Below are 25,771 nucleotides of genomic sequence, written 5' to 3' on the forward strand. Positions count from 1 at the left end.
GAGGTCGTGAAAAGTGCTCTGAAGAAATGGAGTGCTCGAATAGAGAATTTTGAGGAGGGGTGTGACCATATAGATAAGATAGTTAGAAAAACCTATTTGTGGAATTGATGTTTTGGCTGAGATAGAAAGTTTGGGAAATGATCTAGCATTTTGAATAGCAGTAGGGAACTTGTATGGGAACCCGTTCAAAACCTGTAGTGTAATGAGTGAAGTGAAGGAATGACAAGATGGAAGTTCTAAATATAGGCAAGGCCATGGTAAAGAAATTTAGAGTGAGATATTACCAAAAAAAAAAAAAAATTGGGGGTAGTATAGAGTGGCATTTCATATGATTTAACCTTGATAAATAAAATGATACTTTTCTCATCTTTCTAATCATTACAAGCTAAATTCTTAGAACTCTTAGAACTTCTCTAATTTTTCTATCTCAATAAAAATTTATAGTGAGTAAAATTTAATTTATACCTAAAAGAAAAATATTGTGTGTATGTGTGTGCATGTGTGTGAATGAAAACATGGAATATTATCTAGCACCATGGAAAAATGGGTTAGTAGTTACCCTCTCCTGTTATCCTATAAGAGCTAAGCTTGAAAAAAAGGGAAAATCCCAGTATCAGAATTTGAAAGAAGGTTAAAGACAAATCAGAACATGAGAGATGATATCTGGCTAACCACCAGGTTTTTTGTTTTTTTTTTGTTTTTTTGCGGTATGCGGGCCTCTCACTGTCGTGGCCTCTCCCGTTGCGGAGCACAGGCTCCGGACGCGCAGGCTCAGCGGCCATGGCTCACGGGCCCAGCCGCTCCACGGCATGCGGGATCTTCCTGGACCGGGGCACGAACCTGCGTCCCCTGCATCGGCCGGCGGACTCTCAACCACTGTGCTACCAGGGAAGCCCTAACCACCAGGTTTTAAGGCAAGATGTAGGAACCAGAAGCTGGACTTCTAGTGCTCGCTCAGAGAAAGGAAAAATAGTCTTCTACTTTCATATTTATATAGTTGAAAATAAATCCCCTGGATAAAGACATGCTACCGAATAAAACAAGTCCTTAGTTATACTGTGAAGGAAGAGAAGATAGAAGACCTAAATGTAAGAATTGAAGCCATAAAAGTCCTACAAGGGAACATAGGCAGAAAACTCTTTGACATAAATTGTACCAATTTTTTTTGTGTGTGGGGGGGGATCAGTCTCCTAAGGCAAAATAAATAAAACCAAAAGTAAACAAGTGGCATCTAATTAAACTTAAAAGGTTTTGTACAGCAAAGGAAACCATCAACAAAACAAAAAGACAACATGTGGTCTGGGAGAAAATATTTGCAAACAATGAGACCAACAATGGCTTAATATCAAAAATATACAAACAGCTCATACAATTCAAAATTCACAAAACAACCGATTAATAAGTAGGAAGAGGATATAAATTGTTGTTTTTCCAAAGAAGATACACAGATGTCCAACAGGCACATAAACAGATGTTCAACCTCACTAATTGTTAGGGAAATGATGTAAATCAAAACGGGAATGAGGAATCAAATCACCTTATGCCTTTCATTTTTTTTGTTTTTCTTGCGGTACGCGGGCCTCTCACTGTTGTGGCCTCTCCCGTTGCGGAGCACAGGCTCCGGACGCGCAGGCTCAGTGGCCATGGCTCACGGGCCCAGCCGCTCTGCGGCATGTGGGATCTTCCCGGACCGGGGCACGCACCCGTGTCCCCTGCATCGGCAGGCGGACTCTCAACCACTGCGCCACCAGGGAAGCCCACCTTATGCCTTTTAGAATGGCTATTATCAAAAAGGCAAGAAGTAACAAGTGTTGTAGAGGGTGTGGAGAAAAGGGAGCCCTCATACACTATTTGGAGGAATTTAACTTGTAGCCACTATGAAAACTAGTATAGAGATTCCTCAAAAAATTAAGAATGGAACTACCATGTGATCCAGCTGTTCTGCTTCTGGGTATTAACCCAAAGAAACTGAAAACATTAATTCAAAAAGATATATGCACCCCTATGTTCATTACAGAATTATCTATAATAGCCCAGATAAGGAAACAACCTAAGTGACCACTGACAGATGAATGGATGAAGATGCGGTATGTATACACAATGGAATAGGAGTTGTAAAAAAGATGAAATCTTGCCATTTGTGACAATATGGTTGCACCTTGATGGTATCATGCTAAATGAAATAAGTCAGGTGGAGAAAGACAAATACTGTATGATTTCACTCATATGCAGAAAAAAATAAATTAAGAAACCAAACCAAAGCAGAACAAACACATAGGAGAGAACAGAGTAATGGTAAGCAGAAGGGAAGAAGGGTGGGGGATGGAAACTAAAAATTTGGTGGTGGGCACACTGAAAGAAGTTGAAAAATGTGGTACACATGCAACTTATACAATGTTAAAAACCAATGTTACCTCAATTAAAAAAAAGGATATTGGACTCAATTCTGCATGAGACAATAAAAAGCACAATTCTTCAACTGTGTGCCTATTCTTACAATGTTAGATTATAATCTGTTGAGGAAAGGGAAGAAAACGTTGAAATGGAACCTTAGTGTATCTTGTTAACAGTTACTGTTAGAACCGTAAAAAGGAAGATTTAGAAATGGGGAGGCCAGCAAGACAAACTCAGAGGGGAAAAGTGACACCACTGCAGAAGACAGAACATGTAATTGTCTTTGAATTTTCTGACAAATATCTTAAGCTACTCACACTCAAAACCTAACTCAACTTCTGCCTGCCACTCACCCACACCTTCCTTTATCCCAGTACACTCCACAGCAAGGATGTGTTACACCAATAGTCGCAAAAATAAACTCTGCTCAGGTCTAAAACTTGGACCTGCTAGGTGGTAGTACTCCTGGGAAACTGATCCTGAGAAATTATGATTAAATAAGGCAGGACAGTGATCATAATGGCCCCAAATAAGTTAGTGGCAAAGGGGGTGAGGGAAAGTTATGGTAGAATCATCCCGATGTGTATTATTTTTACCACAGAGTTCACCCACTTAAAGCACACAGGTGAATGATTGTAGGGTTTTTAGTGTATTCACAGATATGTGCAACCATTACCACAGTCAATTTCAGTTCCCTCATCTCAAAAACAAGTCCTCTACCCTTTAGTTATTACCATCACCCACCCCAGCTTTTCAATCCCCACCCCCACTTTCAGCAGTAAACAACCACTAATCTTAGTCTCTCTAGATGTCCATGTTCTGGATGTTTCATACAGATGCAGAATACGTGGTTTTTGTGACTGGCTTTAGTCACTTAGCATAACGGTTTCAAGGTTCATCCACGTTGTAGCAATATCAGTGCTTCCTTTTTGTGGCTGAATACTATCCCATTGTATGGACGGACCACATCTTGTGTATCCATTCATCATTTGCTCATTTGGAGAAAGAAACTCTTGGTCTTTGTGATGAGATGCTCCCACCCCTGACCCAGGAGCACCTTCATTTATATGGATGGAAATTCTGTAGGTCCTAATTAGACTCCAGATAGGCTGATGTATCTCTAACCCACAAATAATGCTTTGAGGTGTGCAGAAGTGAACCCATCTCAGGAAGAGGGAGATGAAGAGAGGGGGCACTGAAGCAAGAAACTGTCACCCAGAAAAGCTCAGCTTCAGTCAGGAAAGAGCAGCAAGTCTGGGTTCCTTCAAAGGACAAAGAAAGATATATTCTAGAGCTCAATTTCCACGAGGGCAGGGAAGTATTACCTGGAGACAGAACAGTTATCTATGACCAGGAACTCAGTGTGAGCAACTCCTTGAAGATGGAATGGATGCTAGTGACTCTCTGAGGGCTCTGGGGCTGACCTTGTGTAGCAACCCTTCCTCTCAATATCCTGAAGCTTGGAATGGGTAGGGGATGAGAATCATGAACTATTGCAGAGGTGCAGATTCTAGGTGTCCTCTCTTGAGATGGGAGCGATTAGCAGGGCCATGGGTATCTGAGGGCAGTCGGTGGCAGGAGTGCACAATGGAAAGTTTTCCGTTGGGATGCAACAGCCTCGCAGGTTCAAAAGAGGCCAACCTGCTTATTTCCTACTAGAGGATAATGGCGGTAGAAGGCCCCCTGTGGGTCCTCCTGGGCACAAAAGGCTTTCCGTGTCCCCAGCTTCCAGTTTGTCGGAAAAAGGCTTTCAGCTTCCTAGACCTTCCCTGAGCTCCAAAGGGCGTATTCAAACAGTTACTAATCAGGGAAGTGAGGGAAGGCAGGAAGAAACGACAGTGCAGCATGGGGCCTGGTGCCGTTCCTCCTCGGGGATGTGCAGAACCATCTGACGCGTATGACTGAGCTCTTCAACAGGAACTAGGGCCCCCTCAAGCCAGATTCAGGAAGTCACTTGAGGCTGAGCACAAGCATGTGGACCCACACTGGCAGGAAAGGCTGATGACTGAGATTCCTGGAACAGTGCCCTGTTACCTCACCACCAACCAATCAGGGGAAGGTTCCATACCCTGCAGCCCTTGCCCCAAATTTTGCCTGTAAACACTCTTCCCCAAGAGCCATCAGGGAGTTGGCATTTTTGAGCACGAGCTGTCCGTTCTCCTTGGCTGGTCCTTGCAATAAACCTTAATCTGCTCCAAACACTGACGTTTCCCTTTGTTTGGCCTCGGTGTGCATCGGGCACACAAACTTGGGCTCGAGAACAGAATGAATGGACACAACGCGACATACTTTCACTCACAGGATTTACTTTTGTTTTTGAAATTGAAAGCTTTAAAGCCATCACAAAAGGAGAGAAAAGCAGATTTTTTTTTATTCTTGAACCAGCCCAGTTAATGGTGTGTTTCTTGGCAATATCTTTTCTCCAAATTATGGCTTTTGACAGTATTGTTTAGTTACCATTCTAAAAGAAATACAGAAAAAAGAAATGCTACATTTTTAATGGTTAATAAAAGCTGTCTAATTTTAATATAGAACTACAGGTATATCAATTAATTAATATAAGACAGTTGATACTGTCACAGTCTACACCTGTGCTCTACAGAATCTGTAAACCCAAGTTCTTTTTGTTTCTTTGGTTTGATTTTTTCCAGAAACATTTGTGATAGCCACATTAAAAGGAAATGCTATAAACTGCTATTTATATATGTCTCATTTACACGGACTCTATGTTTCACTTGGGTCAAAGAAAGTCATGAACAAGGAAACAGAGAGAAAAAGAGCAATACAATATGTGAAGAAGGAAATAATTGCTCTTTTCTCTATTTTTATCTACAGAGGAGGAGAACTCCCAACAGTCCTCTGTGCGTTTCCAACAGGTGTCCCACACACATGTTCAGAACAAACTCCTTCTTTACTCCCCTCCGCTTCATGGCTCCAAAACCAAGCTGCTTCTCAGCTGCTGTACAACACGCCGTTAGTAAAAGCTGTCATGATCCACTGTGTCAGAAATGTTCGTCTTTGTAGTTCTCTTTTATTCTAACCCAAATACATCTATCCAGTCACCACTTCAACCAAGTCTACCCATTAGGTCTCTGAAAACTGTATTGTTCTTTCCGTCTTAACCAGTCCTGCCCTCATCACACTTTTCCTGTGCATTCCATTTCACTAGTCTCCAGTTCTGACTGAATCTGACTGAATTTTCTCCTAATTTATCCCTGTGAATTTTGTAAAAAGCACACCATAACTTGCTAAATCCCTCCCTTACCACGTCAAAAATACTTCAACTATGTTCCATTCATCTATGAGGAAATGTAACCTTTTAATCGTGGCATATCAGAAGACACTGGTCCTGGCTCATGGTTACCTATACAGATTTTCTCTTTCAACATCCATACATTTTAAAATAAATTTTTAAATATATTAAGAGCACAAATTTAGACACAGAGAGGTCTGGCTTTACATGGTAGCCTAGCTATCTTCCTGCTGTATAGCAATGAACATCATTTAAGCACTTCTTCTTACACTCTACAGCCAAACTCTCAATTCATTCTGTTGGTTCACCTTCAAAATTTATTCCTAAGACCATCTTTACTATCCCTGGTCTGAGGTAACATCCCTTCTCTCCTGGATTAGTCCTGACATTTTTTTTTTTCATTGTATCATTCATGTGCTTGAAAAGCTCCTGCCCAGGTATATGCATGGGCTGCTCTGCCAGCTCTATGCCTGTCTAAGACAGACTGGGTTTACAGCTGGAACGGTAAAGCTCTCTCTTTAGCTGTGGGAAAGCCTGAATATCTGGTTTCACTTTTTGCTGAGATAAGGGCAGTGGGATTTATGATGGGCTTTTTAAAATTTAAAATAAGGAACCTTGAGAGCTTGTGCCTGAGGCGTCTCTCTGACCCACAGTGCTTGCCTGCACCCTCTCTTGCTGTACTGTATCCTTTGCATTTAGATAGAAGCCTTCTGTGAGCTGATGGTGATGTCAGGTGACTCCTTTCAAATATCTAAACTAGGTCATTATTTGTGCCTCCTCCAATTCCTTGCTGACACATCACTTGCTCCCTAGGGCCTACTCAGCCACATTTAAAGTTGCCACCCAGTTCCTCCTTCAGTGTCAACTGCCCAGTTAGCCTCACTTCTCTCATCTTCCCCATAAAGAATCACCTTTCAGTACCAACTTATAAAATATGTTTATCGGACGAATGTGTCCAATTCTTGAGGCAAGACCTTAATATAACCATAAAGTACTGGTGGCAGGAGATGACTGTGAAAAATAGAAAAGAGTGTAAAAGAAAGCAAGATATTGAATTTACGACTTAAGACTTGGAGAAAGCCGGGGAGACGCGTGCTCAGTGTACTGCTCTAGGAGAAAATGACTGAAGTTGTGTGGAGGTGAGAAGTTCAGGTGAAGACACTCAGCATGATGAAGGAACTATGACGGAGAACATGAGAAGAAGACAGCCGAGGGCCAGAATCTTCACCTAAGATGCGGGCCTTTAGTAAAGAGATCAGAGAAGAGGGAGAGGGTGGTCTAGGCAGAAATAAGACTACTTTACATTGAGGACAGGAGTCATAAATGATTTGCTTGGTGGCCGATAAGGAAACAGAGACCCACTGACTTTTTTCTCCATCAAAGTCAGATGTGGCAGGTAAGTAAAGAGATGATCTCGGGATCTCACACTTAGATGAGTTTTTGATTGTTTTCCTTTACTTCCAGGGATAAGTCTAATATGTCAAATATCACGATTTCTTTACGCATGAGTTAGAAATTTGAACGACATATACAGAAGCCTCCTTTATCCTAACTGACGGTAAAGAATTGTTCTTCTGCCTTGGAGGGTGAGTGCATTTAGCATTTGCCTGGCATCCTCTAGGTCCTCAATAAGTGTAAATTCCATTCCCTATCGCCAGTCTTGTATCAGAAAATATGTGGCAAAATTGCAGAGTTCTTAAGAGCTTGAACCTTAGTGTCTGGTTGTCAAACTCAAACTCAAAAAACTCACTAAAATTCTACACATGTGCGGAATTATTTACATTCTTTATGTCTGTTTCCTTATTTCTAAAATAAGGAGAACACAGTGCTCTGTGGCAGCCTGGATGGGAGGAGAGCTTGGGGGAGAATGGATACATGTACATGTATGGCTGAGTTGCTTTGCTGTGCACCTGAAACTATCACAACATTGTTCGTCAGCTATACTCCAATACAAAATGAAAAAGTTTAAAAGAAATAAAATAAGGAGAACAATAACCGGGGAGTTAGTGAGGAATAAATACAGGTGTTGGGAGAAAACTTGTGTAAACCTCTCATTTAGAATGTTAAATCTACCAATCAAATGCATGATTGCACATAAATATTTTAAGAAAATATTAAAAATCCCTTTGAAGTCATTTCTTTTTACAAAGATGTTGGTTAATAAATCTATGGCTAATGTGAGTTAACGTTAAATGTTTCTAGATAAGTATAAAATAAAATTAACATCAAATGGTTTGTTTTAGTCTTTGTTTTAGTATATGATAGCAACAAATAGAAATCAAAATGATGAAATACGGGAATAATATCTTCCTTATACTGAGGTACTGTTAAAAATATTGTTTTAAGTATTTAATGAATTATATCATTTTGTCAATAGTTTGATTCTTTTACTTCACCTTTCATTGTAAGACTGGTTGCTGTTACTGTTCCTACTGCTGTCTTCTGATAGAGACCTGTTTAAAGAAACAGAATTATTTTTAAGGTTAGGAAACACTGTAATCTTAAAGTCAAGAAAAGTAATAAAGCTAGATTTGTCCTAATTACTCAATTAATATGTACCAATATCCACTTTGCTTTCTATATGCCACTCAGGGATAATATATTGTAGTGCTTGTTTTTTTTCCTAAGGTTAGCCTAACTTTTAAATATGTTAAGCATTTTTAAAATTTCAAACTAAAAATCCATCTATTACTTTTCTCTATTTTGTCTACATGGAAGACTGGATGAAATATTAAAATATCTATGATAATGCTTCTCCAATTTAAACAGATAATTTACATGTAAATTCTTAAATTATCATAACTTCAGTTATATGATTTCTGTCAAATACCTACATGAATACTTATTATTTCACTTCTGTTAATGAGGTCCTTAATGAGGCCTCCCTATTAGCTATGCTTAGTTACACTTTATGGTATTTATACAGCCTCCATTTATTCTTTGGCTCCTATACACACTCAGCTCCTGTTGAAGAGGAATGTCGTGGTGTAAAGGTTCCTACTAAATGGCTACAATTCTTTGTTCACAGATGATAAAATCAGGTTTGAACACCTAACTCAGGATTATAAATCCAGACAGAACACTGGCTGAAATGAGATACACCTGCACAGTTATTTCCTTCTGTCTCTTGAGAAAATGAACTAACAGGCACTGGTTTTGGCAGATTACTGGGATTTTTACTTGAAAATGAAACTAGAAAGAGTTGAGATAGGTACTCTGGGCCATGTGTAAGCAGAGCAGTCATCTTGGAGAGAATGGACATGGACAAGAAGAGACGATGTCAACCGTAAAGGCTTTGGGTGATGGAGACAATGGCCTGGCTCATAACCATCCAGTTCCTTACCACCCTTTTGTGTTTCAGCTCTACATCATTTCTTGCCCTTGCAGCCCTGAAACCATTTACTGCTGCTCTAAAATTTAGGCTGTCACGAGCAGACTTTGTTCTTTATGATCAGTGGTACCTTACTCTAGCATCTCTTCCCAAAGTCAGGTCGAGTTCTTGCAACTATTCAGATTTGTCCAAGATGTCTTAAGTAAGAGCACAGGAAGACATGCCAGATATCATTCAATTAAGTCAGTTTATAACAGTTGAATGATTGATGAATCATGCAGAAGACTACCCTGAATTACCTGGTCGCTGCTATCTTGTTCATAAATAAGATTAACTAACTTGGGAAGTAGAGGTGTTGACTGAAATTTTATATAATTATTTTGTCTCTGGCTACACAAATGAGAAACAAAAATGACTTCCTTTACAATGAAGAAACGAGACCCACCTCTTTACCCTTGCTTCTGCATTCTCATTTTCCTAAATATTCACTAAGCAAATTGTGGCTTGTATGTTGTTACAGTAAAGAAAGAAGCAGTATGAAAGTGAAGTAAGTCAGACAGAGAAAGACAAAGTGTGATCCCACTTATATGAGGAATCTACAAAAAAAACCACCCTTACAGATACAGAGAACAGATTGGTGGTTGCCAGAAAAATGGGATGAGGGGGCGGTGAGCAAAATGGATAAGAGGGTCAAAAGGTACAAACTTCCAGTTGTAAAAAAAACAAGTCATGGGGATATAATGTACAGCATGGCGACTATAGTTAAAATAAGGAATTACACTCTTGAAACTTGCTAAAAGAGTAGATCTTGAAAGCCCTCATCAGGGGAAAACCAAATTTTTGTTAACTATGCATGGTGACAAATATTAACTAGACTCATTGTGGTGACCATTTTGTAATATATACAAATATCAAAGCATTATGACATAAACATGAAACTAATATGTCATATGTTAATTATACCTAATTAAAAAAAAGACCTAATCAAGCTCTGCTCTACAAAAAAAAAAACAAGAAAAACAAACAAACAAAAAAAAACGGAAAAGCTGCTCAAGTGCCTTAATTCTAATTTTAGAAACACATGAGTGATATTGATTATGTGTAAAATGGGCAGTATCCTATGTGTGTTCTCTCCCTCATTCTTTGCCATCTTATATTTTCTCAGTTTCCCCGTATTCTGTACTTCCCTGTCTCTATTAATCTTCACCTTCCTCATTCTATGCTGCCCTCTCTCTATTAATCTTCACATTCCTCATATTCTATGCTTCCCTGTCTCTATTAATCTTCACCTTCTTTATTCTATGCTGTTCTGTCTCTATTAATCTTCTTGGCACAAGTGAATGTCAGTGCAAGGAAACAGGGTTGCTTGGGAAGTAGACAGACCTTCTAAAGCAGTTACAGCCAACATGGCTTGCTATTCGAAAGGTACTGAGGATTTACTGAGTTACTTCAGTTGTTCCTGGGCCTATATAAACACGAAACTTACCCACCTGCCTGAAATCTGAAAAAAATTTGGTATGTTTCTGAACATTTACCCAATCCATCCAAGAGTCCCTACTTATAATATTCTGAATAATATTTGAATTTTCTCCTAAATCATTTTAAATATTAAAGATAATGAGTTTACTCACCCTTCACTTACTGTGCCCTCTCTGTCCCAAAATATCTTCATTTTATTCCATTTAAGAGCAATGATGGGAATTAAAATGAGGAAAGGCAGGAAAACGTAGAAACTGATCACAGTTGTGCTTTTCGAGAAGCACCACGTCGTTTTACCAACATGTCTGTACTTTTACCTGAAAACATAAGAGTACCTTTTAACTTTTTCAGAAATGGTATTCAAAGCATATTAATAATTTGAATTATAAAACTTTGGAATTCAAATAATATAATCATAGAGTTAATAAACTTGAATTTAAATGTGTTTTCCAATATTCTGTGACTATGCCCCAAAGTGCATTATATAGTTCTGTCAAATATATATATATATATAATTTATTTTTAACCTTTGTATGTATATTTAATATTTATTTATGTGCTACTTTCTAATGTATTTTATTCTATCATATTCCCGTCTATGAACTGCTACTTAGAACACATTAGATTGATATTTTCATCTAATAGGTTCTTCCATTTTAAATATAGAGCAAAAAAAGAAAAGAACTATTTTAAAAATTATTTATGGAAAATTATTGATATAACTGAGGCTAATTAAAAAAAACAATAGTAGACTAGGTTAATTTACATAATAGATGTATAAAGTGATATTGTTTTAATTTTGACTGTACTAATTAGAAAAATAGATATTCCTCTTGGCATTATAAAGACATTACATAAAACTAGAAAACTAAATCTATGGAAACTTGGCCCAGTTAAGCAAAAGAAATAAACCAGACAATTAAAATACAAAAAACTATATCAAGCAATCAGAATTACCACCAAAGCAACTATTGGGGATATTAAGTGTAAATGAATTTAATGCCCCCTCAAAAAGACAAAAGGATCCGTGATGTTGAAACACACACAGTCCAATTATATGTTGATTAGAAGTAATTTACCTTAAAGTGATTTAGGAAGTTTTATGTATTATAAGAAATAAATTAGCAAATATATGCAAAAATACTGAAACTAATCAAACATGCAGCAGTCTCATGCTATGGTAGAACTCAACACTTTATAGCTCTCCTTTCCTGGCCTCACCCATCAGAAAAGGTCCATTCTCCTTTAATCCATCTTTACTAAAATTATCATGTTGCAAGTGGAGCTTCCTTCTCATGTGGTTAATTACTCCAAAGACTGATTAAAGAGATCACTATTAGATTACCTGGGAGATATCCATTGCTCTAAGGAAGAAAGATGGGGAGCTTCTACTTGTGGGCATGATGAAATTTTTCCATTAAATGTGTCAAATAATAAAAATATGAAACAGGATAAGACATGAAGGAAATGGTTTCTGGAAGTCAACAGGAAACACAGAACTAAAATATCTGAAGAAAAGAAAACATGATGTTGATTTTATGGAAATACAATTCTACCTATGGATAATTTGCTGATCTCAGAACAGAGAATTGGAGTCCTAAGCAAAGTACATCATTCCCATGGAGCAGAAGACAGAGCTCACAGCAGAAGAAATGGTGGGAACCTGAAGGGTGCAGCATTGAACAGAAAGTTGCTCTGAAATTAAGGATTCCAGAACTGTTAAGGGGATCCTTGCAGGTGTCCTTGGCAGAAGGATAAGGAATATATATGTGTATATATACATACATAGTATGAGACAATCTGAAGCTAATTAGACAGCAGCTCTTACTGGGGTGAGAGTGGAAAAGAGATACCAGAGTTTGAGCAGTAGTGGTAAAAAGAGCACCAAGAAGATCCCAATTTCTCCACATCCTCACTGGTACTTGTTGCCTGTGTTTTTTATTATAATAGCTATCCTAATGAGTGTGAAGTAGTATCTCGTGGTTTTGGTTTGCATTTTCCTAAGATGTTGAACACCTTTTCATGGGCTTTTTGGCCATTGGTATATCTTCTATGGAGGTGTGTTTATTTAAATCCCTTCCCTTTATTTATTTATTTATTTATTTAGGCTGCATTGGGTCTTCATTGCTGCACGCGGGCTTTCTCTAGTTGCGGCGAGTGGGGGCTACTCTTCGTTGTGGTGCGTGGGCTTCTCATTGCAGTTGCTTCTCTTGTTGTGGAGCACAGGCTCTAGGCGCGCGGGCTTCAGTAGTTGTGGCTCAGGGGCTCTAGAGCGAAGGCTCAGTAGTTGTGGCGCACGGGCTTAGTTGCTCCACGGCATGTGGGATCTTCCTGGACCAGAGCTCAAACCTATGTCCCCTGCACTGGCAGGCAGATTCTTAAGCACTGCACCACCAGTGAAGTCCCTAAATCCCTTCCCATTTTTAATTGGGTTATTTGTCTTTTTATTATGGACTTGTAAGTGTTCTTTATATATTCTGGATACAAGTCCCCTATGAGATATAATATTTACAAATATATTCTCCCACTCTGTAGTTTGTCCTTCACTGTCTTGGTTGTTATCATTTGCAGCACAAAAGTTATCAATTTTGATGAAATTCAATCAGTCTATTGTTTCTTTCTTCACTTGTGCTTTGGTGTCTTCGATAACACAGCCTATGCCAAGGTCACAAAGATTTACTAATATGTGTTCTGAGTGTTTTATAACCTTAGCTCTTACATTTAGATCTATGATCCAATTTCAGTTAATTTTTGTGAACCTTGTGATGCAGTAATCTAACTTCGTTTGCATGTGGATATCTACTTGTCCCAACACCATTGTTTTAGAAGACCATCCTTTGTCCTTTGAATTGTTTTGACATCTTTGTCAAAAATCCATGACTGTTAGCATGAAGCTTTATTTCTGGACTCTCTCTTCTATTGAACTAAATATCTATCCTTATTCTTGGGAGAGTACTACACTGTCTTGATTATTTAGCTTTGTAATATGCTTTGGAATTGTGTTTTCAGTTTCAAGTTTTCTTGAAAACTATGTTTTCAAGATTGTTTTTACTATTCTGTGTTGCTTGAATTTCTGTAAGACTTTAAGATCAACTTTTCAGTTTCTGCAAAAGAGACAGCTTGGGTTTGTTAAGGATTGTGTTGAATTTGTAGATCAATTTTGAGAGTATCTGGAGTAATAACAATATTGAGTCTTCCAGTACATTAACAGGAGATGTCTTTACATTTATGTAGATCATTCTTTCAATAATGTAGTTTTAGCTTTCAGTGTATATCTTACACTTCTTTCCATAAAATTATATCTAAACTTTGTATTATTTTTGGTGATGTCATAAAATGGAATTTTTGCCTGACAATTTTGCTTTACTGTGGTAAAACACTCAACACATGAAATTTATTACTTTAAATATTTTTGAGTGTACAGTCAATGGCATTAAGTACATTCACATCTTTGTGCGTCTATTATTACCATCAAACTCTAGAACGTTTTCATCCTCCCAAACTGAAACTCAATCCTTTAAACATCGATTTACCAGTCCCCCTTCCTCCAGCCCCAGGCAACTACCTTTCTACTTTGTCCCTATGAATTGACTACTGTAGGTACCTCATAAAAGCACAGTCATCCAATACTTGTCCTCTTGTGACTGGCTAATTTTAGTTAGCATAAGGTTGTCAAGTTCCATCCATATTGTACCATGTGTCAGAATTTCATTCCTTTTTAAAGCTAAATAATTTTCCATTGTATGTATATACCACCATATGGGTATACTGTTGATGGACGTTTGAGTGTTTTCACCTTTCGGCTATTGTGAATAACGCTGCTAAGAACATGGGTGTCCAAATATCTGTGCGTCCATGCTTTCAGTGCTTTGGGGTATATACCTAGATGTGTAAATTCAGGATAATGTGGTAATTCTATGTTTAATTTTATGAGGAACCACCATACCATTTTCCACACGGGCTGCAGCACTTCTACATTTCCACCAGCAATGCACAGGAGTTCCAATTTCTCCACATTCTCATCAGAACTTGATATCTTCTGAAACTTTTAAATAATAGCCATCCCAATAGGTTTGGATTAGTGTCTAGTTGGAGTTTCGACCTGCAATTCCCTCACAATTAGTGACGTTGAGCAACTTCGCATGTGCTTATTGTCCATCTATGTATCTTTTTTGAAGAAATGTCTATTCAGGTCTTTTGCCATTTTTAATGGGATTTTATGTTTCTTTGTAGCTGAGTTGTAGGAATATTTTACATATTCTACATATTAATTTTCATCAGATATATGATTTGTGAACATTTTCTCTTATTCTGTGGGTTAGCTTTTTCCTTTATCAATAGTGTCCTTTGATGCACAACAGTTTTTAATTATAAAATTCTAATTTATCTACTTTTTTCTTCTGTTGCCTGTGCTTTCAGTGTCATATTCAATAAATCATTTCTAAATCTAATGTTATGAATATTGCCCCTTTTGTTTTCTTCTAAGGATTTTATAGTTTTAGCTCTTGACATTTAAATCCTTGATTCATTTGGAGTTAATTTTTTTTTAAGGTGTAAGTAAGGGTCCAACTTCATTCTTTTGCATATTGATACCCAGTTACCCCAAAATTATTTGTTGAAAAGACCATCCTTTCTCCCCTTGAGTGGTCATGGCATCCTAACTGAAAATCATTAGACTGCATATGTGAGAGTTTATTTCTGGACTCCCTATTTTTTCCATTGGCAAATTTCAGTTTTCTAATTTTGTTGCCCAAGTAATATATCAACTTTCAGGAAGGTACAAAAGAGCCCCTCCAGGGCTCTTGTTTTTAAACTTTATAATGGTGGTGTTGATATTGATCATCCAGATGAAATCTCATACTACAAGTCATCAGAGTGGACGATGCTATCATAATTTTCCTCCAACTGAAGAATCAATGAATGAACAGAATATTTCTAGTAACAGAAAGGAAATATGATATTCTCATCCAGCTAATCATACTTCAGCATGTAATATTTTGTCACAAATACCTAGGACATTCTGTATTGTAAAGAAGATCTAGGATAGTATCTTTTCACCTTTTATTACATTTGGGCGTGAACATTTACTTGATATGATTCACAAGTGGACAAATATACATGCAAAGTTGATTGAAAGGAGTTAGATGATGTAGGAGTGATAAACAGTGATTAATCATTTTAATTGGTGTTTATAAATATAAAATTAAAATATGTTCTATTATAGTACAACATTATTTACAGTAGCTCTAAAGAAAGTGAAATAACAAATATGAAATAATAAAATGTACAGTATCTGGTGAAGATTACCAAATTATGATGAAGGAAATTAAAGAAGACATATAAGTGGAAAGACATACTGTGTTCATACACTGGAAGATTCAGTAGTAAATAATAAAAATGTGAAACTTCCTAAATTGATCCATACGTTTAACACAATTTGCATCAAAATCACGAAAAAATTTTTTTGTAAACATAGACAAGCTTAATGTATATGGAAAAGAGAAACCTTAAAATAGCCAAAACCATTTTGAAAAAGAAGAATGAAATGGGAAGACTCACTTTTCCTGCTGTTCAAGATTACCCTATAACTACAATAGTCAAAACAGTGTAGTATTGGTGGAGGGAATGATACATAGATCAGTGGAACAGAATAGAGATCTGAGAAATACATCAACACAAAAATGTCCAATTAATTTTTTTTTTTCGGTACGCGGGCGCGCAGGCTCAGCGGCCATGGTTCACGGGCCCAGCCACTCCGTGGCATGTGGGATCTTCCCAGACCGGGGCACGAACCTGTGTCCCCTGCATCGGCAGGCAGACTCTCAACCACTGTGCCAGCAGGGAAGCCCTGTCCAATTAATTTTTAACAAAGATGCAAAATCAACACAGCGGACAACAGACAGCTTTTTCAAAGAATTGTGCTAGAACAATTTGACACCCATAAATCGGAAAATTAATCTCCTACCCTTTATAAAAAGTAATCAAAATGGATCATGGACTTAAATATAAAACATAAAACTATACCTTTTACAGATATCATAGCAAAAAATTTCAAGACTTAAGACTGACAAAGAATTCACATACTTGACACCAAAAGCATAGATCCAAAAAGGAAAAAAAGAAGAGCTTATCAAAATAAGAATTGGAAAAAAAAACCTTTTGGTCTGAGAGAAAAACACTTGGAGAGAATATGTTCAAATCACAAATCCCACAAAATAGATGATTGTGTGAAAACTCAACATTTAATAAACAATACAATTAACAAATGGGAAAAAGATATGAACAGACTTTTCACTGAAGTGGATATGCAGGTGCCAAATAAACACATTAAAGATATTCAATTATCATTATCCATTAGGGAAGTACAAATTAAAAGCACAATGAGATATTAAAACACACCAATAGAATGGCAAAAAAAAAAATAGTGGTATCTTCAAATGTTGGCAAGGCTGCAAAAAACCCATTCATTTATCACTGGTGGGGATGTCAAACAGTATATAGCCACTCTGCAAAAAGCTTGGCAGTTGCTTTAAAAATTATAAATGGCTTACCATAGACACAGCAGTTTCACTCTCGGCCATGCTTCCCAGAGAATTAAACATTTATCTTCATGCAGAATTTTCCACACAAATATTCATTGCAGATCTATTCATAATAACTAAAACTTGCCATCCACACAATGTCCTTCAATGGGTGAATAATTAAACAAAATATGCTACAGACATACAAAGGAATACTAGTCATCAATACAAAGGAATGAAGTGAGAGGAAAAGACACCCTCAAAAAGATACAAACTACATGGTTCCATTTATATGACATTCATGAAATAACATAATTAGAAAGATGAAGAGCAGTTTAGTGGTTGCCAAAAGTTCGGAAAGGGGAAAGAGGGAATGAGTGTAGCTATATAAAGGAGTAACAATATCAGGGAATGAGTGTAGCTATATAAAGGAGTAACAATATCAGGGGCCATGTAGTGATGATGCAGTTCTATATCTTGATTGTGATGGTGGGTACCCAAACTTGAACATGTGGTGAAACTGCATAGAACTAAATATATGCACATGTGAATGCATACACACACGTATACACAGATAAGTGTATGTATACTGGTGAAATGTGAATAAGGTCTGTGTATTTCATCAATGTCCATTTCCTGGTTTTGCTGTTCTACTGTAGTACTGAAACATGTTAACATTGACTGAAGCTGAGTAAAGTATTCGTAAGACTGCCCTCTAAATTTTTTGCAACCCTTTATGAGTGTATAATTATTTCAACATAATAAGCTAACTAAAAATAACAGTGGGATATCATTACACATCTAAAGCTGGCAAAAAAAAAAAAATCAAACAAAACCAACAAAAACGACAATACCAAATGCTTGTGAAGTGTGGATCATCTGTGCAGAGTAACTGGGACTCTCACAGATGAATGGAGGGAAGGAAAATGGTAAAGCCACTTTGGAAAATAGTTTGGCTGTTTCTTAAAAAATTAAAAATACACTCATTAAAAAAAATACACTGAGTAAACGATCCAGCTATCTCACTTATAGGTATTATAGTGAGAACTTATATATAGACAAAAGTGCCTAGGTATTTACTCATCAAAAAGTGAGAACTTAAATACAGACGAAAGCCTATGTGCACGTTTACAGCAGCGTCATTCAAAATTGCCAAAATCTAGAAACGACCCAAATACCCTACAATGTGTGAATGGATAAACAAACTATATAGTTCATCTTTTCAATAGGAAGCTACTTAACAGTAATAAAGAATGAACTATTAAAACATATGCCAATGAGAATGAATCTCAAATGCATGTATGCTGTTCAGAACATTCTGGAAAAGGCAAATCTATAGTGACAGAGACCAGGTCACTGGTTGCAAGGAACTGGCAGTGGGAGATGAATACAAAGGGCAGCAGCCAGAGGGAGGATCTGAGGCGATGGACCTGTTGTGCATCATGACTGTGGTGGTTGGAACGGAATACATACATTTTTCAATACTCACAGAACTATATACCACAGAGTGAAGGCTACTGTGTGAACATTTTTTAAAAAGCAAAATATTCTTAATAAAAAATAAATATTGAAAAAGAGACAATGACTAATAATTTTTTCAAAATTTCCAGAAATACACGAACCTATATATTCAAGAATCTCGCCAAACCAAGCAAGATAAATTCAAAGAAATACACATCTTGGTAAACCACTACGGAAAATCAAAGATATAAAGTAAGTCCGCAACTCAGACAAGGAATGAAGGAAGCATTATATTATTGGGATGAATAATAAGAATGACAGCTGCATTCTCATCACAAAACGGAAGCCAGGATACAATGGGATTACATCTTTAAATTGCTGAAAGAAGCAATTCTACTTCTAGTGAAAATACCGTTCACAAATTAAGACATTATGAAAACATTTTACAGACAAAAGCTGAGACAATTGATCACTACAAGGTACACACAAAAAGAAATACAAAAGAGAGTTTTACAGGTTGAAAGGAAATGAACCCACACAGAAATTTGAGTGTGCTGGAGGAACTGAAAAGCCCTAGAAAATGGTAAATAGGTTGGGATAAATGTAAATATTTACATTAAAATTCTTTAACATTTCATTGGCTATTTTAAGGCTAATACAATGCTCTATTGTCAGGTTTACAACATATACATAAATAAAATAAATAAAAACAGAGGCACAAAACAGAAGCACAAATGATGGAAAGACCTTAATGGAATTACAGTGTTCTGAGAGTTTCACATTGTGAAGTTTAGAAAAATCAAACATGCTACAGTTGTTCACGAATGTTCACCAAATAAATTAAAAAAAGTTTTGTGCCATCTACTATCCATATACTTTGGATGTGGAAGACTTTATTATCTTTACCTTTCAGTAGTAGAGTTAAAACTTGAAAGAGGCAACTCTGCTATGAACTAGCACATCACAACAGTTAACATCCTTGGAATATACAGACTACATAATAAAACTAACACCTATTCTATCATTTAACTATACCTATCTAGAAAACTCTGTTGTACAAATAGAAAAGTTCTGGAAACCATTGTTAAAATTAAGAGAAGATCTGTTAAAGTGTTCATGTCTAGATTTGAATTTAAACCGTATACAAAATTTTGATTGACAATATGATCTAGAGCTGCACTGCCTAATTTAGTAGCTACTAATCACAAGTGACTATTTAAATTTATATTAAATAAAGTGAAATAAGATGGAAACTTTAGTTCCTTGGTTGCACTACCCACATGCTAGGTGCTCAACAGCCACACAGACCGTGGAGGTGTATACTATTCCTCTAAGTGCAGACGGCTATGTTGGAGTACCGTGATCTGGATACTAACCTGACGTAAGCCAAAACCCGTCATTGATACTTCCTCCTGGTGATGAAGGCATTGGTTCACATTGTGGAGGGGCGTATCCAGCATCACAGTGACAGTTATGGAGAGTAGTGCAAACCTAAAGCCAAAACCAAATTTTAAAAGTGCGTTTGATGTATAAGATAGAAATTAAACACATTATTTGCTATTTTTAGTCAATGTAAATTATTAAAGTACTATAATTTAGTATATTATAGGTAGTTTTTTATATTAATGTGGAAAGCAATTCTTAAATTAAAAATTAATATAATATGTTCATGCAATATCTTTCCAAATGTCCCATAGATTGTCTCTTATTTATCTCTTGTACTTTTAAATAAAAGTATATGATATTCTGATACAACTGAAATGTCTTATTCTAGAAAGGCATAGGAATTATGAAGCTAGAAATTATAAAATAGTGGAAGTTTAAATATACTATGAATTGTGCTAGTTCAAAAAAATTAGCCATGATAAGAGCCAATTTTTACCAAAAAAAAAAAAAAGGGGGGGGAAAAACAAAAGGGAGAAGTATTCTTAATCAGACATAGATAGCAAAATTTATTTGGCCAGAAATAGGAAGGCTAGAAAATATCTATAAATGTGATCTGGTGGGTGAACTGAAAGAAGGGCCAGAAACATTATAGAGAATCTAGAAATAGGTTCGTGAAAAACTTAACAAGAAATTAATTAAAATTAAATAAGAGAGGAAAGAAACAGAAAAGAAACTGTAAATAATAGGACATGTAAGTGATCTGGGAGAGAAAAAATTTTTAAAAGACACACAGGTCACTTTTCTCCTGGATTACTATATAAAATAGGAAGCATCAGTATGGCAGGAGACACTAGCCACACAGTTAAAGCCAAAGACATGCTTGGAAAAACTTACAAAGTTTACAAAATTTCTATAACCTGGTAGATAATTTCACAATGGATGGACAAATAGAAATACAAATGGAAAATGTGACCATACATACTTAAGGATTGTATAAGTAATTACTGAAGAAATGCAAGTTAACAATGGATTTAGCATGTTTGAAGAGATTCAAAAGACAGAGAAAGTAGTCTGACCAGAATATAAGGAAATATGCTTTTTTTTTTTTTTTTTTTTTTTTTTTTTTGCGGTACGCGGGCATCTCACTGTTGTGGCCTCTCCCGTTGCGGAGCACAGGCTCCGGACGCGCAGGCTCAGCGGCCATGGCTCACGGGCCCAGCCTCTCCGCGGCATGTGGGATCCTCCCGGACCGGGGCACGAACCCGTGTCCCCTGCATCGGCAGGCGGACTCTCAACCACTGCGCCACCAGGGAAGCCCGGAAATATGCATTTTTATACGTGACAGGTGAGACCGAAAACTGGTATAATATTTCTTGAAGACAATATAATATTAACGAAAATTTAAACGGTACATATATTTGGCTCATCAGATTTCACTGCTAACAATTTAAGAAGTCAGATAAATGTGCAAAGGTGAAGGTACAACAGTGTCCACTGTACCATTAGTTACAATAGTTAAGTAAAAATTTAACATTATCTGAAAGTCCATCAGTGGATAACTTTTCAAATATAGTAAGGAAGAGACCTGCAGGGAAACACATTGAAGATGTTCAAGGATGAAGCAGATCATAATGAACAAGAAAGTCTGCTCCCATAAAAATATGAGATTATAAGTAATATGTATAATATATATTGTGTGAGTTTAAATATTTATCAGTACACATACACTCAATTATAAGCAATATTTTTATGTATGTATAAATGTATATGTGTAATCCTTAATGAGCTCATTTCCAAAATTTCATAATCTTAATCTAACATTATGATAATAGATTGTTTCATATTGAATTTTAGTACAACGTTCAAAGCAAATTACTTGCTCGTGAAGCCTATATGATCTGACCGAACACATAAATCACATACATACGTATGAATAATGCAGTCTGCTTTTCTTATTCGATTTCAATTTTCCAAATACATTTCTACACCCCAAATAATTTTAAGCATTATAATACTGAAAAATGTTATTGACATGAATCAAAATAACTATACTTAGAAACAGAATAACCATTATACATACCCCATGTCCATTGCACTTTATTTTGGAGATACAAGTTGCGTCTGTGCAAGATCCTCTGTTATAAAACTAAAATGTGAAAACAACCACCAACGACAAAAATTTTAAATTTAAAGTCAAGAGTTGAACAATTGTACTTGGTATGAAAATTAGATGCACAAGATATATATACCTCAGTTGAATCTGGATTTCAGATCTGCTCATTCTAATAAAAGAACTTGGAGTCAAATGGTGTGTTGTTACCTTGTCAAATATCGTATTTTGAGAATCAGAAACCATTTTTTCCCTTGAGGGAGCAGAACTGTGCATTTACCGATATTAATTGGCATAAGTACAAAAACAGCCAACTTGTATTGACTGTTGGTAATGAGCTAGGATCTGTCTTTGCACTTTCTATGTATTTTTATAATATATACTCATATTGACCCTGTGAAGGAGATATTTTCATCCTCATTTTATATTTGATGAGAATTAAATGTATACTTTTAAGGTCACACCACCACTGACTGACAGAGCCAATATTCAGTACAAGAACTACTTTACTCACAGAGCCCAATACCAGTGTTCCTGTCATTTTTACATTTTTTTCCCAACTTTAATGACCATATCTGTTATCTTTTGCATTAGGAAAGGTGACCTTGAGAAATTTATTTAATCTTCTTTACCTCAGTTTATCCATCTTTGAATCTGGAATAATAATTATAACTATTGCAAGGTTATGAAGGTGAAATAGCTTGTTACGGATAAAGGAACAAAAGCGGTGTTTGGCACACAGTAAATGCTCACTAAATATAGGATATTATCTTATTTATTTATTTATTCAACCTGATTTCTATGTAGACTCTATGTTAATATTTGTCTATCCAAATTTCAATTTAATTTGACTATCTTCGGGAGAATCTACTATCTGATAGATTTTCTTAAGTATCTGGTAGAATACCCCCTATCTGATGAATAGTCTAAAAATATCATTATTTTCTATCACCATTGCTAATTAAGGAAAGAACAAATATCAGCTTGTTCACTAACTGAAAGTGCTCTGATAAAGCCAACAAGGATAACAAAATGTTGGACAAACCAGAATTACCTGTCCACAAAACTATTTTCATTCTAGTGTTCTTAACATTGTCATTGAGGTAATACCAGTCATACTTCCCTGGCTTGTTTTTAGGAGAAAAATAAGCCAGGAAAAGTTAAGAACCATGCTTCTGATATAATTTCTTTCAACTAAAGAGATCGATTTGTAGCTGGCTCTTTTGTAATGACAGGAAAAGCAAAAGATACTATGAAAATACTTAGCCTTGGTCAGTGGTTGGGACAGTGTTTTGAATATTAACTAACACATAAGATTTCCCTCTTTAAAAAAGAAACACTAATAGTGTCCCAGAAGAAATCACATCACAGTTAAAAAAAAAATCCTTGATATAACTAAAAAATTATTTCCTGAGGAGAAAATCTTGGGTTATGCAAGCATGTTTTCATACAGTTCTGTGCATAAGAATGGGTAAGGAAGAGACAGTTAATTTCATTTATTCAGTCATTGATTAGCTTAACTATTTTTTGGACAATTACATGCCCCAGACATTTTCTTCAAGTTTGAAATGATTATGTTAAGAAGATATGCTCAATACCCCTCACCTACTTATATGAGCTACAATCAGTTTGATAAACTCCTGTTCTGTCTTCTAAATAAACAATTCAAAGACGTCTTCTATCACAACCAATATTGAGCAAACTTGCATTGCTGGAATAATGCCTATCTTCATGTAATATATTATTCACTTAATATATTACAGTATTAAATTTAGGAGTATAACATTTATAATTTTTATTATAATTGACAAGGAAGACATACTCTTCTTTATTTTGATAGATAAGAAATAAAATCTCTTTTTCTCTCTTTTCTTATCTATCAATTGATAGACTGATTTTTACAAAGGACCCACATTTGGTGAGAATGTGGTAAAGAAGCCTTTTCTATCTAACCTGTCTGAAAACAACTGAACACTGTAGAATAACAAATGAACATAAAGTATATCCTTGATGACTTTTTAAAATAACCAGAGAATGATTCCAATTCAAATTCACAGACAATAGCCTCAAATTCACAGAGTTGGCACTCACAATAGCCCCCCTTTTCCCAATAAATGAGAGTAAAGGAAAATCAGAAAGAGACAATTAGAAGAGGAGAGAGTAAAGGACTTCCTGGGATTTTGAAATAAAATGAAGGTCACTGTTGGGTGACATGAAGTGAGAAAGCAACCACAGGGAACACAGTGGCGAAGGGGAGAGCCTAGTTGATCAGCCTTACACTGCTTTAGAGGAGCTGCAGCCTCAGAGTCCTAAGGAAAAACAGGAAGAAGAGCTGAAAGGGCAAGATGGGAAAGGGTGGCTAAAATGTGGAACTATCAATGGAAGTCTGCGCCCAAAACCACAGAGCTAGTTAGCTCTCAGTATCCGCTACTCACCTCCCCACTTCTCTCAGTTACAGAACACAGTCAACACAACACTTTATCCCAAGGGAGACAATTTAGAAGAGTATTTTGTTTCATAAAGCAATTGAATTAATGGTGACTACAGAATTCGGGCTTGTCCAGTGGTCTGTCCTCCAGAATTGGCACTATCCGATTAAACGACTGGAAGTACCACGGCCTAAAAGCCAGCTTCCAAAACAGAGACTGTCATATTATTAGAGCGGGGTGGGGGGACACAGGCCAAATGGCAGGACACCATACATCTTGTAAACAGCGGGAGCCCACAGTCAGACAAAAGAAAAGCAGAAACCTCCAGACAGACAGGAAACCACACATTTTGGGGGTGAGAAATGTCCTGAAAGCAGACAAAGAAAGGTGGGAAAAAGCAGGAATCTCTGGCATCTCAATGCAACCTGTTGTCATTAGGCCCTCATTACAATAAAATTACCTTGCAGATAAGAAGTTCCCATCATGCACTGACTCCATGACACTTCCAATCAAGGCTAAATAAGGACAAAAATCCCTCCTACCCTCGGGAAGGTGGAGCTGGGATAAAAATCAGGGAACTTTGACCCTAAACCCCTCCCTCCCCAGTGAGAATTCCACCCCTTCATTTCTACGCCCCACATAACTGACTTGCCATAAAACTCAGGGCAGCTACTCACCTGAGCCTGCCCGCTCTCCCCTTGAGCGCATACTATTGCTTACATAAATCCTTGCTTTGCTTTCTTGACTTCCCTATCTTGTCTCTGAATTCTTCCTGTGATGAGACAAGAACCTACTCCGTGGTAACAATGTGTCAAACTTCAATTGCATAGAGAGAGCTGCCAATTAGAATTTTTATTAAAAGTGGTGTGGGATAGGGCTTCCCTGGTGGCGCAGTGGTTAAGAGTCTGCCTGCCAATGCAGGGGACACGGGTTCGGGCCCCGGTCTGGGAAGATCCCACATGCCGCGGAGCGGCTGGGCCCGTGAGCCATGGCCGCTGAGCCTGCGCGTCCAGAGCCTGTGCTCCGCAACAGAAGAGGCCACAACAGTGAGAGGCCCGCGTACCGCAAAAAAAAAAAAAAAAATGGTGTGGGATCAAAAAGTCACTGCCAGCTTAAAGCTCCTCCAGACCAAGCAGGAAAAGTCAAAGTCCTTGTTTTTCCTTCCCTTCCCTTTCTTTCCCGTCCTCCGCCTTTCTCTTTCCTTTTCCTTCCATGGGGACATTGCCCAGTTGGGCATGGGCTAATGACTGGACTTTCCCAGGCAGAGAATCTTGCAGGAGAAATGGATAAACTGTAATGCTTTTAGTGGTCAAACAGGGCTGGTGTGAGAAAGCAGAGGTCTTTTAAATAAATGACTCATTTTTCAACAGGACATTTGCTGAATTTAAATGTTATGTGGGATGATAG

General features: G+C 37.0%; 1 protein-coding gene across 1 annotated transcript in view; it reads right to left on the reverse strand.

Moving 5' to 3' along the window:
• Window positions 1-3,164: 3,164 nt before the first annotated feature.
• LOC101326121 (A disintegrin and metallopeptidase domain 3-like) overlaps window positions 3,165-25,771 on the reverse strand; it is a 112,945-nt gene continuing 90,338 nt past the window's right edge. The window contains 6 exon segments of the mRNA XM_033848745.2: window positions 3,165-4,855; window positions 8,044-8,100; window positions 10,610-10,718; window positions 10,721-10,774; window positions 19,816-19,930; window positions 21,906-21,971. Of these exon segments, the coding sequence (XP_033704636.1) occupies window positions 4,822-4,855; window positions 8,044-8,100; window positions 10,610-10,718; window positions 10,721-10,774; window positions 19,816-19,930; window positions 21,906-21,971 (435 nt within the window). The 3' untranslated portion in view covers window positions 3,165-4,821.

The sequence above is a fragment of the Tursiops truncatus genome, chromosome 21, assembly GCF_011762595.2.
Source record: "Tursiops truncatus isolate mTurTru1 chromosome 21, mTurTru1.mat.Y, whole genome shotgun sequence".
Classification (NCBI taxonomy): Eukaryota; Metazoa; Chordata; class Mammalia; order Artiodactyla; family Delphinidae; genus Tursiops; species Tursiops truncatus.